The 14,217-nt window shown below is 39.5% G+C and overlaps 1 protein-coding gene across 1 annotated transcript; it reads left to right on the forward strand.

Annotated features, from left to right (window-relative positions):
• The first annotated feature begins 4,851 nt into the window (after positions 1-4,851).
• Positions 4,852-6,435, forward strand: DEMA1 (DPM1 ER membrane anchor 1). The gene is made up of 4 exons (XM_090280258.1): positions 4,852-4,946; positions 5,133-5,225; positions 5,326-5,479; positions 6,265-6,435. The coding sequence occupies exons 1-4, from the start codon at positions 4,852-4,854 to the stop codon at positions 6,433-6,435; spliced, it is 513 nt and encodes a 170-aa protein (XP_090136384.1).
• Positions 6,436-14,217: the final 7,782 nt, after the last annotated feature.

A 14,217-nucleotide genomic window follows, 5' to 3' on the forward strand; every position in this document is an offset into this window, starting at 1 on the left:
TGCAGTTCAGGGACCATGCTTCCATCAGAGGATCTCACCAGATCACATGGATCCAGGCTTTAAGGAGGTGGTTGGGGATTCATATGCACCCTGGACCCACTTGGAGCACAAGATGCTGCAGACTCAGTCAAGGAGTGTATGTTCTGGCCACTACCCTAAAGACGCTTGAAGGCAGGAGGGGGAGGCAGGGCAGAACTGCTCGCCCTGGGAGGAATCTCTGTCTGATATCAAGGTGGCAGATGTCATGAGCGCCAGAAAAGCCCTCCAGGCTCCAAAGAGAACTCCCTATCTTCTGGTTGATACCTGAAATTCTACCACTACTATCTTGTTTTCACTTCAATCCCTTGTTAAAATACAAATAGCCTTGCAAGTGGGAACACCTTAAATTTCTATCAGAAATTCTTGGGGTGAAGGATTAGAAAAAGGTTTTCATAAGAAGAGAGAATGAAATTTGCAGGGTCCTGGGAGCCTGAGGTCAAAGAATAAAAGAGGTGAGAGGAGAGAAATGAAAAGCATGCCTGCAGCTGGAGCCAGGCAGGGCAAGGGTTTGGGATGTGGTAGGTAATATGGTGTGTCACTGAGCTGCAGTGACAGCTCAGAGAAAGAAAGGGAGAAAGGAAGCCCAGTGAATAGTGACAGCATCATGGAGGAGCAGCCAAGTCTTAGATTTAGAGGTGGGGACAGGTAAAGGGCTGAGGGAGAGGCTAGGGCATTCACCGTGGGGAAACAAAATGAGCAAATGGGTGGTGATTGAAATAAGATCTCTTTGTGCTGCTTTTATTTTCCAGTGCCTGGCATGTACCAGGCCACTTTATAGATGGGTTCCCTCTCCATTGTTCCAGAATTATTTTTTAATTGTGATAACACACATGCCACACAAAACCGACCATTTCTAAGTGTACACTTTATTGGCATTAAGTACCTTCACATTGTTGTGCAACCATCACCACTATCTATCTCCAGAAAGTCTTCATTCTCCCAAGCTGAAACTCCATACCCATTAAATAATAACTCAGCACTACCCCCTCACCCCAGCACCTGGTAACCTCTATTCCACTTTCTGCCTCTATGAATATGGCTGTTTCAGCAATCTGTTATAAGTGGAATCATACAGTATGTGCCCTTTTGTGTCTGCCTTACTTAACCTGGCATAATGCCTTCAAGGTTCATCTATGTGCAACATGTATCAGAATTTTGTTCTTTCTTTTCTTTTTATTTTAATCTTCACCTGAGGACATTTTTTCATTGCTTTTAGAGAGAGAGAATGGGAGAGAGGAAGAGAAACATCGATGTGAAAGAGAAACATCAATTAATTGCCTCCCATACGTGCCCCAGCCAGGAATCTAAGCTGCAACCTAGGTATGTGCCCTGACTGGGAATTGAACCCGCAACCTTTTGATGTACAGGACAACTCTCCAATCAACTGAGGCACACCAGTAAGAGAAGGTTTTTGTTCTTTTTAAAAGCCGAATAACATTCCTTTGTATGTAGATACCACATTTTGTTTATCCATTCACCTACTGGTGGACACTTGGATTGTTTCCACTGTCCAAGTGTGAATAATGCTGCTATGAACATGGGTATACTAATATCTGTTCAAGCCCCTGCTTTCACTTCTTTTGTGTATGTACCCAGAAGTGGAATTGCTGGATGATATGTAATTCTATGTTTCATTTTTTGAGGAACTGCAGCACTATTTTCCACAGCGATTGCACCATTTTACAATCTCATCAGCAATGCACAAGGGTCCCAATTTTCCACATTCTTACCAGCACTTGTCTTTTTTTTTTTTTTTAATGATAGCCTTATTAATGGATACTATCTCATTGTGGTTTTATTTGCTCCTTAATTATTAGTGATGTTGACCATTTTTTAATATGGTTTTGGGCCATTTATCTTCTTTGGAGAAAGTCTATTCAAGTTCTCTGCCCATTTTTGAATTTTTTTTGTGTGTGATTGTTATTATTGTTTAAAATAGGGGTTCTTTATATTCTGGATATTAATCTGTTGCTATGTATGTGATTTGCAAATATTTTCTCAACATTGAATATGATATTAGCTGTAGGGTTTCTATATGTGGCCTTTATTATGCTGAGGTAGTTTCCTTCTATTCCTAGTTTGTTGAATGTTTTCCTTTACCATGAAGTGATGTTAAATTTTGTCAAAAGCCTTTATTGAAGTAATTGAGATAATAATGTATTTTCCCCTTATTCTGTTAATGCGGTGTATTACATTAATTTTTTTATGTTAAAACATCCTCACATTCCGGGAATAAATCCTACTTGGTTATGATTGTATTATCCTTTTAATATGCTGCTAATTTCATTTTTCTAGTACTTTGTTGAGGATATTTTTCTCAATATTAATAAGGAATATTTGGTCTTTAGTTTTCTTTGTTTGTATTGTCTTTGGCTTTGTTGTCAGGGCAGTGCTGGCTTCATAGGATGAGTTAGAAAGTATTACATTTTCTGCAGCTTTCTGGAAGCATTTGAGAAAGATTGATGTTAGTTCTTTAAATGATAGAATTCCACAGTGAGACCATCTGGTCCAGGATTTTTTTGTTGTTGTCATTGGGAGCTTTTTTACTATTGATTAAATCATTTTATTATAGTTCTACTCAGATTTTTTATTTCTTCATGATTCAATCTTGGTTAGTTTTGTGTTTCTAGGAATTTTGTTTTCACCTAGGTTAGCCAATTTGTTAGCATACAATTGTTCATGGTAGTCTCAGAATATTTTCTATTTCTGTAGTACTGGTATAAATGTCCTATCAGAAATAATTTTTCAGTACAAAACTTCTGTGTGTGAAGCACAGTGTTAGGCCCCAGACACCCATCTATGAGTAAAACACCATGTCATCATAGATTTACAGCCCAGTGCATTTAAAATGTGATTTAGAGACCAAAGTTGGATAACCCTCCATTGTAATAAATTGTATTATATGAACTCTACATGTAAATTTAAGGTATGGATTCCCAAGCCACATTCAGTGAAGAAAGCCCTTAGGTAAGGTCTTATCCAGCCCTTACTTGTTGAGACAGCTGTGTCATTGTGAAAAGGTCTCTGGTCTAAGAGTATGTGTGGCGAACAATCTCGAAGACAGGACCAACTAATAGCAGTGCGCTCTAGTCCGGGTCTGCTCAGCACCACACACACTCAAATTCAGGTACAGGCATGGGGGCCCTTTTCTTTTTCCTTTAAGTATAATATACACACAGTGGAGGGCATGAAATGTATTCATCTTAAGTACACAATTTAATGGGTTTTTACATATGTCTAAACCTGTGTAACCACCAAGTAGATAGATACCCTCATCTCCCAGAAAAATCTGAGACATGAGAAGATTTGGGCTATTAAAATATTTTTAAAATTTTTTTGATGAGAGAGAGAAACATTGATTCATTGCTCCACTTATTTATGCACTTATTCATTATTTGTTGGTTGATTCTTTTATGTGCCCTGACTGGGGATCGAACCCACAACCTTGGCATATTGGGACAATGCTCTAACCAACTGAGCTACCCAGTCAGAGCTCCAAGATTTGGGCTCATAAAGTCTCAGTCTGACAGTAGTGTATCTGAGTCTTCATCTGCGAATCTTGGTTGGAAGAAGCTTTATCCAGGAATTCTACTGACTGCCAGGAGAGGCTCAGAGGTTCACATATTCTGCAGAATTGTCCATGGCCTGAGTCTTCCAGCAAACCCTACTTGTGCTTGCACACACACACACACACGCGCGCGCGTGCGCACGCACACACACACATTTATTCAACGTTTATGGAATGTTCAGGCCCTGACTTGGTGGGTATCCCAAATAAAGAAGCCATAGTCCCTGCCTTGCTGGAAGACAGCCAGTGTCACGGCAGCCCAGAGACCCCCATAGCTCACCTTCGGATTTTCATAGATGTGATTGACAACAGCTGCCTTACTCCTTTATACCCTCCTTTTCTTCTCAGAAAATCCTAGCTCTGCCCTCCCTCTCCTTGTCATGGGCATCGCTCACTCACCTGAAGTGAGGGTGGGTCAGGGGTCATCTTTACTCTGAACATCTTGTTCTGCTCTAACTTCCTCAGTCCACCCTCTGGACCTGCCAGCTTTCTTGTGTGTCCAGGAAGTCAGTTCACTGATGTGGGATTAGAAGAATATGGGCTATTAGGCCTAAAGAGAACACCATCAGGGCTATAGAGAGGGATTTTATAAGAAGGAAGTGGACTGATTGTTTATGATCTGTGAAAAGCAAGTACGATCAGCAGGCTCAGGTTAAGAAAGGAAGGGTGGTGTTTTGAGAGTAGGAGGAAAATCCTTGTCCAAAGAGTGGCCAAGATGATGCCAAGTGACCTCCACCCCACCCTCTTAGAGGCGAGAACAGACAGACCACAGCCCAGAGGGGAGTTTCTTGGTTCTCTGATTCCAGGTGATGGGTGGAGTTGTGCTGGCTCTGGTCCCTCTCACTCCATGGTTCCATGATTCTGTGATGTCACTGAAGAGAGAAGAATGGGGGGAGCTGGGCCCAGCTCCAGATGCTCCAATTTCTCCCTCCTTTAGATTCTGATCGTTTTGGGGATGAGAGGAGGTGAGCTGAGTGACCACACGAGTCTCAGCTCAGTCTCCCCTCTAGCCACTTTAGACCCCACCACATTTATGGAGAAAGACTAGCCTGTGTGAGTCAACTCCACTGAAACAAGCAGAGCATCTTTTACAAACCTGGTAAAATGAACAACTGTGAAAACAGGCTTTTATTCTTCTGTTTCTAGAAAACTCAAAGAACAAGAGATCTGCATTCAAACTAAGCTGGAAAAGACATTTGGGCAAACTGTGATTTCAAGAGTGGATGATTTGGCTTCCGAAGCCTATGAACTTTGAAGCCAGCACAGTGACTTTCATCATCTTCCTCCTGCTTTGCTTCATTTGCATCCTCCTCTTACTGCTGGTGTTTTTATATAAATGGTATAAACCCATGCTGATAAACTGGGATCAGATTTCAAGTCACACTAGCACATGTATCTAGAAATAAAATAAAACAGTTTAAAATACAGCAAATAATAATGCTTTAGCTATCTACTTTTTCCATCCAGGGTTTTAGAATTACTAATTTCTTCTTTAAAAGTGAATTTTTTGCTTATTTGTTTTCAGTTCCCAAAGGAAGGAAGCTGAAATAGAAAAAGGTTCTTGCGAAGATTGTTTAACTGGAAATGCGGAGACACACAACTCACGAGACCAAGAAAAGTAAGTCTATCATTGAATGTCATAGAAAGTCATTCTTTCTGTGTGATAATGGTGGCTGATAATCATGAATTTAAAAATCCCTGCTGATGGATTTTTTTAGGACTCTCATAAAACAAATCATGAGGCCTGGCATTCTTGTCCAGAGACGGAGTAAAGAAATGGTGTCCACATTCTTAGAAAACAAAGAGGGCAAAGTGGAGAGCAAAGCAGAAAAGAAGGAAGATCCTGAGGATGCTGAAGATAACTGGCAAGAGGTGATGGAATTTTTAACACTCAAGGGGCAGTATAGAATTTGATTGAAAAGGAGGTAAATTACTTGGCTAGGTCTAATAAGGGGTGGTCTTCGCTGTAATCTAGGGTTGTACCTTGAAGGAGTGCTGTCCCCACAGTCATTTAAACCATTCTTCCTGGCTTTATTGGTTCATGTTATTAAACCGTTTACATATGCCAAGCCTAGACACTTATTTGTTCTTCATTCTTACATTTGTGTTTTTCTTAATAATTCTCTTCATTTTGCTGCTTTTCTTAGAATCCTAGAATCTTAGAGCTGGAGGGGGCCTTGGAGATCATCTAGGGATCCAACAAATGAGAAAATGATATGAATTGTTCAAGGTCATTTCTCTACCATGGCTGAGCTCAGGACCAGACCCTGTGTCCCTTCTCAAGTTCCAGGCTCTTTCTACAATAGCACACCAACATTGCCAGAGCCTTTCTGAGCTCCATGTTTGGGGCTCCCTAATAAGAACAACTCATGTGCCCGCCCAACATAAGGCCCATACCCAGTTGGACACAGAATGATGATCCATGCAGCTCTTAGGTTTGACTGCATAATACATGTTACCAAATGCTATTTGACTATGTCAGTACATGCTTTTATAACCATAGAAATACAAAAACAATGGATGGTCACTGCTTTTCTATATTACTTAATAATATTTTCTGTTTCTCACTAACAATGTACATATAACCTATATTTTTAAAAGCAGGGTTTGTTGTATTCATAAACTGGTCGGTTACACTTTGTTGCATTCTCTTGCAGGATGATTTGCAAAAACCACACATACCTGTCCATGGAACCCCTTCAGTTATTGATAACAACAGAAGACCTTTAAAAGGAGTGACATTTTCTAAGGAGGTAATTGTTGTGGATCTTGGGAAGGAATATCCTACACCTCAAAGCTATATTCAAGAACATAAAGAGAGAAAATGAAGCTCAGAAAAGGCTGAGAGAGAAATGTAACCTTAGACTAACAAAATCATGTTGAAATAGCAAAAGAATGGGGAATTAAGCAAATGCAAATAGTATTTTACCTTTGTGCAGAAACAAGTGGGCTACATGCAAAATTCTGCAAAGTAAAATACTGAGAGTTTGACTATAGTTTTTGTTTTTTTTTTAACTCAAACCTGAGTTCAAGAAATTGATTGTATTAAGTGTCCTTAAAACTCGGTCTACTCAAAACACTGTCTAACATGTGAATAAAGTTATTTGTGTTTGTGCAGATGTCTATTAGGTAAATGATATTCAAGGGAACATCGGAAACAGCCCACCTCCTTAATGTTCTGTTCACATGCATTTGTGGCCAAATAACTTACTACTGTTGTCAGAAACTTCCAATAACTAGGGCTAGGGGCACCTACCACACAATCCCCACTGAACTCAGTCCTGAAAACTTTCTCATACAGACAAGTGCTTAAAAAAAAAAAAAAGTTAATTAAAGAGAAAGGAAAGAGAGAGAGAAACATCAGTTTGTTGTTCCACTTATTTATGGACTCATTGGTTGCTTCTTGTATGTGCCCTGACCAGAGATCAAACCTACAACCTTGACATATCAGGACGATGCTCTAACCAACTGAACTACCCAGCCTGACAACTGTTTTTTAAGACTGATACAAAGAAACTATCATTATCAACAAAATATCCTATTATGTTAGGCAAGTCCTGAAATTGTATAATTCTTGATTTCAGTGGTTTAAAATGTGCTGTCCATATTTGGAAAGTTGTAGTAAAGACCAGTACAATGTCATCCAACCACTGCAGTAATCATTTGTGACATGTGTCAGGGACTGTGAGAGAGAGAGAGAAAGCAAAAAATATAGCATGTGACTCAGGCCTAGCACATTGTCATGAATATGGCATATGTTCAATAAATGTTTGTTGAGTAATTGAAAGAATAAGTGATAAAATAATTTACAATATGTGACTGATGCTAAATGAGGATTGAGACCCTATGATGGGGAGAAGTCTCTGTGGCCTGGGATCATCACATTGTGAAGATTTTGAAATAATTTCAGATATACAAAGTTGCAAGAATAATGAAAGGGGCCAAGACACCCTTCACCTAGAGTCACTGGTTGTCAACATCTTGCCTCACTTGCTTTGTCGGGTTTTTCCTCTGAAGTAATTAATTGCTTACATCACATTTATCCATAAATATTTCAGCATACATCTCTAAAGTACAAGAATGTTTTCCTTTGTAACTAAAAATTAAATGCTCAGAAAATTTAACATTGGCACAATATTATCTAATATACATACATACAGTCTGAAATGCAATTTAAATTTCCCCAATTATGTCATTCTAAACTGTTTTGGACCCAGAAGCTAATTTAGGATCATGCATTGCATTTATTTGTCACATCTCTTTACTATTCTTTTGACATTCATGAAATTTTTTTTTTTTTATTGATTATGTTGTTACAATATCACAATTTTTTCCCCTTTGCTTCCCTCTGTCCAGTATCCTACTTCCCTCCAGCAATCCCACCCCACTTAGTTCATGTCCACGGGTTGTGCATATAAATTCTTTGGCTTCACCCTTTCCTATATTATTCATAACTTCTCTATGTCTATTTTGTACCAACCAATTATGCTTCTTAATCCCTGCAGCATTTCCCATTTCTCCCTCTTCTCCCTCCCAGCTGATAACCCTCCAAATGATCCCCATACTTATGATTCTGTTCCTTTTCTGATTTGCTTAGTTGGACTTTGTTTTTATTTTTTAGATTAAGTTTTTGATAGTTGTGAGTTTGTTGTCATTTTAATGTTCATAGTTTTGATCTTCTTTTTCTTAAGTAAGTCCCTTTTACATTTCATATAATAAGGGCTTGGTGATGATGAGTTCCTTAAGCTTTACCCTGTCTGGGAAGCACTTTATCTGCCCTTCCATTCTAAATGATAGCTTTGCTGGATAGGGTAATCTTGGTTGTAAGTCCTTGCTTTTCATCACCTTGAATACTTCTTGCCAGTCCCTTCTTGCCTGCAAAGTTTCTTTTGAGAAATCAGCTGATAGTCTTACAGGCACTCTTTGTTGGTAACTCTCTGCATTTCTCTTGCTGCTTTTAAGATTCTCTCTTTATCTTTAACCTTTCACGCTTTATTTATTTTATTGTTTAAATAACTTATTTATTTGTTTATTTATTTATTTTTAGAGAGAGGGGAAAGGAGAAAGAGAGGGAGAGAGAAACATCACTGTGTGGTTGCCTCTAACTTGAGCCCTCAACTAGGGACCTGATGTGCAGCCTAGTCATGTGCCCTGACTGGGAATCGAACCAGCGACACTTGGTTCGCAGGCCGATGCTCAATCCATTGAGCCACACTAGCCAGGGTTAACCTTTCGCATTTTAATTATGATGTGTCTTGGTGTGGTACTTTTGGGGTCTAGCTTGTTTGGGACTCCCTGTGCTTCCTGGACTTCTATGTCTATTTCCTTCACCAAATTTGGGGAGTTTTCCTTCATTAATTCCTCACATAAGTTCTCAATTTTTTGCTCTTCCTCTTCTTCTGGCACCCCTATGGTTTAGATGTTTGCACGTTTAAAGTTGTCCCAGAGGTTGCTAAGTCTCTCCTCATTTCTTTCAATTCTTGTTTCTTCATTGTGTACTGGTTAACTGTTTTTTTCTTTCTTTCTTATGTTCCAAATCATTGATTTGAACCCCAGTTTCCGTCCCTTCACCACTAGTTTTGTGTGGATTTTCCTTCGTTTCATTTAGCATAGCTTTCACTTCTTCTCTTATGCATGTGCCATATTTAAGGATATCTGTCAAGTCTGTGAGCATCTTTATCACCAGTGTTTTGAACTCTGTGTCTGTTAGGTTGGCTATCTCCTCATCACTTAGTTTTCCCACTGGAACCTTGATTTGTTCCCCCTTTGAGCCATACTTCTCTGTCTCCTCAACTTGACAGGCTCCTGTGTTTGCCTCTGTGTCTTAGGTAGAGTTGTCACACCTGTTACACTGTAAGGGGCAGAGCCTTAAGTATTCATCATTACAGGGTGACCCATTTCACCAAGTTATGGTGCTATATGTGGGGGAGGGGTCTGAGAGGGAACAATGCCGATTGCTCAGTAGTCGCCCTTTTTCCAGGCACTTCATATGGGTCTGGCGCCTATCTAGCTGCTGCCCTGGCCGTTGTTCCCAGAGTGGGTGAGTCTGTGGACATTCTAGCACTGTGGGGGCCCTTTAAACAAGTGGACTCTGCTGAGAGACCGGCAGTTTCTTCCTCCACTCCAGCCCCCACTGGTTTGCACTGTCAGAAGCAATGACAGTGAGATGTTGGGTCAGGTCAGGAGCTGGGGATGCTCCCCAGGTGTCCCTCCCAACTTTTTAAAACATGTGACTTCACTTTCCACCAGCCTACTGCTGCTTCCGCTGCTGCCACCACCACACTGCATCCTCTCTGCCCCGGTTCCACCCCTCCTATCTGTCTGGATGAGTATTCCTTCTTTATATCTTTGTTTTTTGGACTTCCATGCAGCTTGATTTTCTGGAACTTCTGGTTGTCTCTAGTTTTGAGGTAGTTATGTTCCTTCTTAATTGTGGAGGGAGACGCAGTGTGTCTGTCTATGACTCCCTCTTGGCCAAAAGTCTGAAATGTTTATTTTTTAAGAGTCTTGGCTAGATCCACTTTGCAGATTTGCCCTCATTTTGGATTTTTCTGATGGTTTCTTCATGATTAGATTCAGGTTAAGCATTTTTGATAGGAATGTCACACAGGAGATGGTGTATCTATGTCAGTTTGGTCCATTTTTGGTTTAAGGTGGTCAGTTTACAGGTTTCTTTCTTGTAAAGATTACTTTTCCCTTTTGCAGTTAATAAGTAAAATGGGCAGGTATGTGTATGTAATAAACTTTCATACTGCATGTATATCCTCTTGTCCAACAATCTTTTTCTGACTGGTTTAGGATTTTATTCCAATTTTTATTGTGGTAAAAATAATAAAATTTACCAGCTTAACCATTAAGTGTACAGTTGAGTGGTATTAAATACACTCATAATGTGGTGCAGCCATCACCACTGTTCATCTCCAGAGCACTTTTCACCTCTTAAAGCTGAAACTCTGTACCCATAAACAATAACTCCCCAGTTCCCTCTCCCCCCACAGCCCCTGACACCACCATTTATTTGTGTCTCTGTGTTTTTTGACTGTTATAAATACTTCATATAAATAAAATCATGCAGGACTTTTGGTCAAGACGAAGGCATAGGTAGACATGTTTCGCCCCCTCACATAACCGTAAGTATCACAACTAACCTCAAAACAAAAAACACCTAGAACTGCCAGAAAATTGAACTGTAAAGAAGTCTGACAACCAAGGATTGAAAGAAGCCATATTCATCCAGACAGCTAGGTGGGGCAGAGACAAGGAGCCAGGGTGGAGAGGATGTAATGTTGCAGCAACAGTGGCCAGTGGAGTGGGCAGTCTCACACTCACATGTGGTGGATAAAAATCAGGAGGGATACCTTGGGAGTGAGCAATTCCAGCCCCAGGCCAGACCACCCAGGGTTCCAGTGCTGGGAAAATAAATCCTCATAACTTATGGCTGTAAAAACCAGTGGGGGTTGGGGTGGCGGAAGAAACTGCCAGTCTCTCAGGAGAGTCTATTTAAAGGGGCTGCATTGTCCTAGAACATATGCAAGCCCACCCACTCTGGAAACCACCACAAGGGCAATAGCTAGAAGGGCATCAGTCACATATGGGAAGAGGGTGAAGTGACTGGAAAAAGGGCGAGTGCCAAACAAGCCTCCAGCAGCCAGGTGATGGCATTGTCCCCTCTCTGAGCCCTCCCCCACATACAGAGCCACAAAGTGATAAAGCGGATGGCTCCACCCTGGTGAATATCTAAGGTTCCACTCCATACAACTTAACAGGTGCATTAAGACAGGGATTCAAAGCAGCTCTACCTAATATATAGAAACAAACATAGGGAGGCTGCCAAATTGAGGAGACAAAGAAATATGGGCCAAATGAAAGAACAGAACTCCAGAAAAATAACTAAACAAAATGAAGATAGCCAACCTATTAGATGCAGAGTTCAAAACACTGGTGATAAGGATGCTCAGAGAACTCATTGAGTACTGCAAAAACAAAAGCAAAAGGGAAGAAATGAAGGTTACACTAAGTGAAATAGAGAAAAATCCACAGGGAACCAACAGCAAAAGGAAGGAAGCAGGGGTTCAAGTCAACAATTGGGAATATAAGGAAGAAATAAACACTCAACCAGAACAGGATGAAGAAACAAGAACTCAAAAAAACAAGGAGAGAATAAGAAGACTCAGGGACATCTCCAAAAGTGCCAACATTCAAATGATAGGGGTGCCAGAAGGAGAAAAGGAAGAGCAAGAAATCGTAAACTTATTTGAAAAAATGATGAAAGAAAACTTCCCTAATTTGATGAAGGGAATAGACATACAAGTCCAGCAAGCAGAGTCCCAAACAAGTTGGATTCCAAGAAGACCACACCAAGACATAATTAAAATGCTAAAGGTTAAAGATAAAGATAGAATCTTAAAAGCAGGTTGAGAAAAGCAGAGTTACCTACAAAGGAGTTTCCATTAGACTGTTAGCTGATTTCTCAAAAGAAACTTTGCAGGCAAGAAGAAACTGGCCAGAAGTATTCAAAGTCATGAAAAACAATGACCTACAACCAAGATTGCTCTATCCAGCAAAGCTATTGTTTAGAATGAAAGGGCAGATAAAGTGTTTCCCAGACAAGGTAAAGCTAAAGGAGTTCATCAACACCAAGCCCTTATTATATGAAATGTTAAAGGGACTTATTTAAAAGAAGTTCAAAACTATGAACATTAAACTCACAACTATCAACAGCTGAATTTATAAAACAAACAAAAAACAAACAACAACACAAAACTAAGCCAACTAGAACAGGAATAGAATTATTGATATGGAGAACATTTGGAGGATTTATCAGTGGGGAAGGGGAAGTCTGAGAATGGGGGAAAAGGTGCAGGGATTAAGAAACATAATTGGTAGGTAGAAAATAGACAGGAGAGTGTTAAGAATAGAATAGGAAATGGAGAAGCCAAAGAACTTAAATGCCCAACCCATGGACATGAACTAAATGGGGAGAGGATTGCTGGAGGGAATGGGGTACCAGGCGGAGGGGAGAAAGAGGGAAGATTGGGACTATAGTAGCATAACCAATAAAATATACTTTAAAAATGATATCATGTAGTATTTGTCTTTTTGTCTTATTTAATTTAACATAATGTTTAATGCTAAGTTCACATTAATATAATGTGAGCCTCAAGTTTCATTCATATTGTTGCATATGTCAGAATTTCCTTCCTTTTAAAGGATGACTAAAATGGAATTTTATGTATATACATTTTGCTTATTCATTCTTTCATCAATGGACACTTGGTTGGCTTCCACACTGTGAATAATGCTACTATGATCATGGGTGTACAAATATCTCTTTGAAACCTTTGACTCAGTTTTTTTGACAAATATTTTCATAATAATTATACGTAAAAAAAATTTTTAAATCCTTACTTGAGATTTTAGAGGGAAGTGGGGAGAGAAGGGGCGGAGGAGTGAATGAGAAACATTGATTGGTTTCCTCCCTTATGTGCCCTGGCCAGGGCCTGCAACTAGGTGTGTGCCCTGACCAGGAATCAAACCTGTGATGTTTCCGTATATGACTTTCCAACCAACTGAGCCACCTAACCAGGGCTATAATAATTATATTAATTCTGAAGATTTTCTTTGTGAAATTACTTTTAGGAGCAAATTCTTTTAGGCCAACTTGATTCTTGGTCAGCTACTACATAGAAAGTCTTTTCATTTACATTTTAACATAATTGTTTCCATTGGAGTAGTTCTTTTTGTATTAATACATTACTGCAAAAACTTTTCTTTTTTGTCCACATAAAATTTTAGTGGTTGTAGCCTGTCTTTGTAAATTTTCTGGTCTTAATTTTTCCCACTGTTTCCAATTATCCATATCTTAATCTTACCATGTAATGTTCTATCACTAATATTCTTTATGAATTGGATAAAAGATGCACAGCTAATGCACAAGAAAACTGCCCACTAGCAGTGCCTTGAAATCCTTTCCTATTTGATACAATGTTTTAGCTGCCCATGCCTTTGGTGCAGTAAAGTGTAAAAGGTGAAATAAAAATGTCATTTTGATTTGGGGTCAAAACACTTTGAAGCAGTCTGTTTGCATAAATGTTGTAGCTTTTGGGGAAATAATATTGGAATGCAGTATTTTCAGTAAATAAAGGAGAAAAATGTTCTCCACCAGTTAGTTTATCTCATTGTTGAGCACACAGCACAGGCAAAGGTCAATACCGGGGAATAGAACAGTCAGGTACTTCCACCCTTCCATTGTAATACTCGTTTTCCATAATAAATAAGTATCCACAGACCCCTTTAGTAATATCTTCCAAATAATTGGTATAAAGTTTTTGCTGGAAGATGAAATTTTGTTAAAGGAATCATTATCCACTTAATTATTGTAAAATTGCATCAGGCTGCAATAAAGTGCGCTTGCAGTCACGTTCTTTGTCATCTATAAAGGATTATGAAATGAATAATATGTAAACATTCCTGAAGTAACTGGGAACTTGGTAGCTCATGCTACTTGGACAGGTGTTGGAAAGGCATGGAGAGCCATAGTGCACCAACCCTGCAGGAACTTTAAGACAAAACATGAATATGGTGGAAAGAGTACACGCACAGTGAAGACC

This window comes from Furipterus horrens, unplaced genomic scaffold (genome assembly GCF_987537825.1).
Source record: "Furipterus horrens unplaced genomic scaffold, mFurHor1.1.pri manual_scaffold_6, whole genome shotgun sequence".
Classification (NCBI taxonomy): domain Eukaryota; kingdom Metazoa; phylum Chordata; class Mammalia; order Chiroptera; family Furipteridae; genus Furipterus; species Furipterus horrens.

Excerpts from the sequence above, each read along its gene's own strand:
- DEMA1 (XM_090280258.1), top strand. The coding sequence starts at position 4,852 with ATGAACTTTGAAGCCAGCACAGTGACTTTCATCATCTTCCTCCTGCTT. Across the intron at positions 4,947-5,132 it reads CTGGTGTTTTTATATAAATG|TTCCCAAAGGAAGGAAGCTG; the intron begins GTATAAACCCAT and ends ATTTGTTTTCAG. Across the intron at positions 5,480-6,264 it reads CTGAAGATAACTGGCAAGAG|GATGATTTGCAAAAACCACA; the intron begins GTGATGGAATTT and ends ATTCTCTTGCAG.